Consider the following 5,768-nt stretch of genomic DNA (forward strand, 5'->3'; position numbering starts at 1 on the left):
TGTTGTGCAAGATGATACGGTCCTATGATGATCCAGCCTATATCATCCGCATACTGTGGTGTGATGGTTACGTTGAGGTTTTACAAATAGTTATTGCATCTATTAATTATTACCTCCGCCAGGGGCTTGGCGGAGGTTATGTTTTCACCGGCGTGTGTTTGAGTGTTGGTTTGTGGTTTGTTACATGTGCACGTTTTTCAGTTCACTGGTCGCTAGATGGGCTGGTGTAGACTCTTATCAAACACGGCAAACCACAGCTAAGGGCAAGCACAGTCCTCCCCACCTGCAGCTCGCACTAATCGATCCAATTAATTATTTAATAAATTTAATAAATAAATTCAAATTGTTCCACTTAATTAATTAATATAATTATGAAAATTTCACATGTGAGAGAATTCCTAGCATGCCTTGGCGGAGGTCTGTGCTCTCGAGTGCGTCTAGTTATTATTATTTTATACTTTTGTTGAGAACTTCTATTGTTGAAAAGTATATGCAAATAAATATGTATTTCTTTCGTTTAGAGATTCCATGCACTTTAATTATAATTCTTCTAATTTATCGTAGCAGATTTATAATTTGATGCTGTATTATAAATATTAATATGGTGTTTTGTGTGTGTGTTGTGTGTGTTTGTGTGTGTGTGTATGTGTGTGTGTGTGTGGTAGTGTGTGTGTGTGTGTGTGTGTATGTATGGTTGTTGTGTGTGTGTGTGTGTGTGTGTGTGTGTTGTGAGAGTGTGTGAGTGTGTACGTGCGTGCGTGTCTAGAGAGAGAGAGAGCGGAGAGAAAGAGCGAGAGCGAGAGAGAGAGAGAAGAGAGAGAGTGAAAGAGGGAGAGCACGGAAGCGAGAGAGAGCGCGCGCGAGAGCGAGAGCGAGAGGAGAGCGAGAGAGAGAGAGAAGAGAGAGAGGAGAGAGAGAGAGAGAGAAGAGACGAGAGCAGATGAGTGAAGAGGGAGAGACGAACGAGAGGGCGCGCGCGAGAGCGAGAGACGAGAGCGAGAGAGAGGAGAGAGTAGAGAGAGAAGATGAGAGAGAGAGAGAGAGAGAGAGGGATGAGAGGGGAGAGGAATGAGCGAGAGAGAGAGAAGCGTGAGAGAGAGGAGGACAGAGAAAGAGCGAGGAGGAGAGAGAGAGAGAGAAAGAGAGAGAGAGAGAGAGAGAGAAGCAGAGAGAGAGGAGAGAGAGAGACAGAGAGAAAGAGAGACCGAGCGAAAGAAACAGAGAAATAAATTTTAGCCTACGTGCTGAGAATGTCAGCAAGGGTGCACGCGTTCCTACGCGCATGTATAACATTATCTGGTCGACTGGATCTATTTGACATTGCGCTGTCTCCTAATATTTATCTAAATGGTCGTTACTATAGGCTCGCTCTTGCCTGCCTTTAATAGCTACGTGCCCACCGATGCCCGCGAGCTTTCTCTGGGCGTCTAGATGCACGTGAAAACGCATGAGGCGTGGATTTGACCCGTTTACAGATCACACGAGCAATCTCGACGCATAAGATGATAATTTCGCTATGAGAGGCCATGCACGCAAGGCTAATCGTTTCTATCTCTCCATGCCTACTGAAATTTAACAGGTAGTGTGTCTATTGGCGAGGCATGCGCATACGCACACGTGTACGCCATAGGTGTAGGAACACCGTGTGGCGAGCGCGTGAGTGTGTGTAAAACCCTTTAACTATTTTATAACGAGTTTTTTTTAATAGCATATCGACATATTCACAAATTAAATTATATAATTTCCTGGGGTAGTGAGGCGAGTGTATATGGCGATATCCCTGTAATAGAATATGCAACTTGATATAAACAGTGAAAATAAGATAATATAAATCATGTGGGGTTTTCAAAATTGAAATGTGATTCATAATTTCGATATTTGATAGCAATATTATTCATGGGCTAGAGTAAGTAATGTTTCATATTTTGCTTCATCATATAACCACATTTAAACTTTTTAAATTTCTTGTCTGTGATATGTGCTATGGTGGTACTATATAATTTCTTACACGTCTCTCATATCATTAATAACATCCAGTATTTAATTATACTATGGTGGAATTTTAATCACTTGTCGGAGTGAAAGTTCATTGAAATTTCCCACATAGATCTAAATAATTTTCACGTGCCAATAGATTTGTTTAGATACAGTATATGCGCCGTGAGCGCGCACTTATTATCTCACTATTCAACACTCGAATAGTTCAAAATGTTCAGCCATGACGTTGAGTGTAAACGTTTAGGTCGCTATTGTAAAAAAGTCCGATTCATATATAATTATGCAGGCCCGTAGCCAGGTGGGGTTCGGGGGGTTCGTTCGAACGGTTCCCCCCGAGTCCCTCCCCCCCTTAAGCAAAATTTTTTTTTTTTGAAAATTTGCAAGAATTTCACCTCAGGTCGCTCCATTTTAGTGTAATAATTGCAAAATCTCCATCGTGCAGGAGGGTGAACAGTGAACACCCCCCTCCCACACCCTCCCCCCGCTCGGTCGCTTGGCTCCCTCGCCTGGTCGCTTCGCGCCCGAGAAGGGGCGTGTACAGGGGGGGTCCAGGGAGTCCGAACCCCCCCTTGCTCGCGCAGAAAACGCATCTGAGGGGGTCTAATTTTAAAAAAATTCTGGGGGAGGGCCCCCCAGACCCTCCCTTCGCGTGCTCGCAACTTTGGGTTACGGTTAGACCCCCCCCTGGTACAAATCTTGTACACGCCCCTGCCGAGCAAATTGCCAACATTGAAAAACGAACCTCCCCCCAATATAAAGCTGGCTACGGCCCTGATTATGTCATAACATGTTAAAATATTATCGTGTACAAATCTGTGATTGTCGTGCCGAACGTGTAATTCGAATTGACTAAGTTGAAGACTAAGAATTTGAGACTAAGACAGAGACTGAGACTAAGACTGAAGACTAAGACATTGACTAAGAAATAGTTGCACTAGATCACTAATTGCATGTAATTTATAGTTTTATGTATATTTGTAAGCTTCGCGTTTGTTTATTCATAATTTGCGCAAGTTGGATTCAAATCACATGTCAGTGGGTATATCCCCTTGGATCATCTGTGCCGCGTTGCAGAAAAAATTCGAAGATATTAACTGTAGTAAGGAACGGCTCAGTACAGTTGACCTGTTTTGCATAAATACGTTAACACGATCAAGTCCGTTTACATAATCATAAACATTTTTATTAATATTTTAGCGTATAATACTAAAAAGCTGGTACATAAATGGTCCGGGTCTATACCTAACGCTGTTACTTTAAAAAGAAAAATTATAAGTGATGAATATCGCTATCAGTGTACAAAATGCATCAATTCTGAAACAACAGTAGTAAAGATAAACAACGCAATTAAACATAACCGCGCGTGGTGTACAACGTTGGCGATTAACCAGACGAAATTAGTTGCGTATATAGATATACATGCGGCGAAGGTCGAATCGTAAGGTGGCATCTACGAGCACATGATGCTGTTCACCATCGGCGCATCGGGTGGACACATGCAGTTCAGCGGGCTGCAAAGCCGCAGTCTGGGAGGGCTGGCTCCAGGAGCATCCACGAAGATCTGCGAACCGTCGTCCCTCACGCAGCTGCACTCGTTGCGATCGAGCACGAGGCTGATCTATAGGAGGAAACGCATACATACAACATTATTACAAATTAAGCGTGGTAGATGCATCCTATAAAAGTCTAAAGAGTCATAAAATCCAAGTCTAGAGAGCCCTGTAGAAGGTTGCTTTCTTTAATATTTTAGTTCTCGCTCTGTTTTTAGCATTTTTCGGTATATATGTTATGATGACTCCCTCACCGCTCCTCTTTCTCCTCCTTCTCCTCCTCCTCCTCCTATTCCCCCTTCACCATCCTCCTCCTCTTTCTTTTCCTCCTCCTTCCTTTCTTATTCTTCTCACGCCTCCTCCTCATTATATTTCTCCTCTTCCACTCATACCCCGCGCTTACTTCCTCCCCTCTCCTCCTCCTCCTCCTCCTCCTCCTCCTCCTCCTCCTCTTCCTTCCCGTCTCAGATGTTCGAGAACTAAGGTCTTATTTTGTTTTCAGCCGCGACTCTCCGGAGTCTCTATGATAAACTCACGTTGTAGATGTTGTTGCCCAGCTCGTCGGGACAGGCCGTGTAGGTGAAGGCGGGCGGACACTCGAGACTTCCGCCCATGCTGAGGCAGCTCAGCATGCGACTGGAGCTGGGACAGCAGTCATCAACGAGGGCGCTTGCGATGTCACCGCACGAGTAAACGGGACATATCTCCTGACAGCTGACACACGCCTGCGCAGAAACAGAAGCAAATAAATAATAATAATAATAATAATAATATCAATGATTATAATTATAATAATAATAATATAAATGATTATAATTATAATTGTAATAATATAGTCACTATTATAAGATGTGATATGAGCTCAGCACTGGGTAATAGATTATCATTTTTTACGCTTACAATCCAAGAAAAAATTATTACCACATTTTATGAAATAGATCGTCACCAAATAATTTCACCCGTATTAAAAACATCTCGTTATATTATTTGTTTATAGTATAGTATTTATTTATGGTACCCTGTTCGCAGTTTCCCAGTAAAATAAAGAAATGTACTCACCACAACACTCAACAGGCAAACGATCGCGAGTCTCATAGCTGGTGATCGTGGGATGCGTTCGCGTGTGAGAAAACAGGCGCTGTGTTTGTTACGGACGAGGATGTGCGAGCAGCAGTGTGCAGCAACAAGTGGCGCTCTCGCTGTCTCTGTCTATATCTAGGCTTGTATGCCACAAGTGATGCAGAACTCGCGCTTATATAGCTGTCGCCGCTGGCCTTGTGTCGCCGGTTCATCGTACATTACAGGTTCTTTTCGGCGGCGGGTTCGCGCGCTAATCGCAGAAGCAGAGAACTGTTGGAGAAAGTACCGCACCAGTCATATGTCTTTTATGTGGGTTGAATTTCATGTGCGCTGCATGCTGTCGCGTGTGTGCTAATTAAACGTATATTTGCATAAGCGACACTTTTTGTCAAGCAGGATTTACTTCCATATTTAATTACAAGATGCACAATACATGAATATAATACAACATAAAATTTAATGCATATAACACAATACATGTTTAAAGCCCCAAATATTGACATAATCTATAATGAGCGTAAATGTATGATAATGGGTAAATAGCAAGCGTATGATAAAATAATTGAATATTGATTTCATTTCGCCATGTATTTCTTTGGGAAGGGGGAATCACACGTTCGAACCGCTCACCTGTTCTGTTAATTAATTTGCAAGAGCTGGCGGCATTCGAGAGTCATAAGCGAGACCTGCCTGATCGTGGAAACCTGTGTCATACACGGTCGGCGATCGCAGATATATAAGCAGCCATCTTGTTAATGTTTGCTGAGATCTAACAATTTATTATACGTCTGCATTTGGAGATATATGACAACCGAAAGTATTACCAGATCTGCTTGTATTGCAACTGCTAGATAATGGCGTTTTATGTGTACACCTTCGCGGCCGCTATGGTTCTTCTGGCAAGTAAAAATTATGATGATATTGTAAGAAAGTAAATCATAGCATAAGAAATGTTTATCTTTACTGGTACCTATCCATTATAATCATAAAATAATCTGCTAAAAAATACCCAATACTAATTAACTTTGAAATTATGATCGTATACATCTGATTAAACCGCTGGTATTTTTGCTGTCTTGTCTTTTTACCATTAGGTTTCTGCGTTATAATAATATATAATATATATATATATATATATAT

General features: G+C 42.0%; 1 protein-coding gene across 1 annotated transcript; it reads right to left on the reverse strand.

The window, feature by feature from the left end:
* Positions 1–3,155: 3,155 nt before the first annotated feature.
* LOC106815669 lies at positions 3,156–4,778 on the reverse strand. Its single transcript, XM_014820166.1, has 3 exons — positions 4,608–4,778; positions 4,085–4,273; positions 3,156–3,616 (listed from the first exon to the last, which is right to left on the reverse strand). Exons 1-3 carry the CDS (start codon positions 4,641–4,643, stop codon positions 3,449–3,451), a joined length of 393 nt encoding a protein of 130 aa, XP_014675652.1. The 5' UTR covers positions 4,644–4,778; the 3' UTR covers positions 3,156–3,448.
* Between the last annotated feature and the right edge of the window lie 990 nt (positions 4,779–5,768).

The sequence above is a fragment of the Priapulus caudatus genome, unplaced genomic scaffold (assembly GCF_000485595.1).
Source record: "Priapulus caudatus unplaced genomic scaffold, Priapulus_caudatus-5.0.1 Scaffold1173, whole genome shotgun sequence".
NCBI lineage: Eukaryota > Metazoa > Priapulida > Priapulimorpha > Priapulimorphida > Priapulidae > Priapulus > Priapulus caudatus.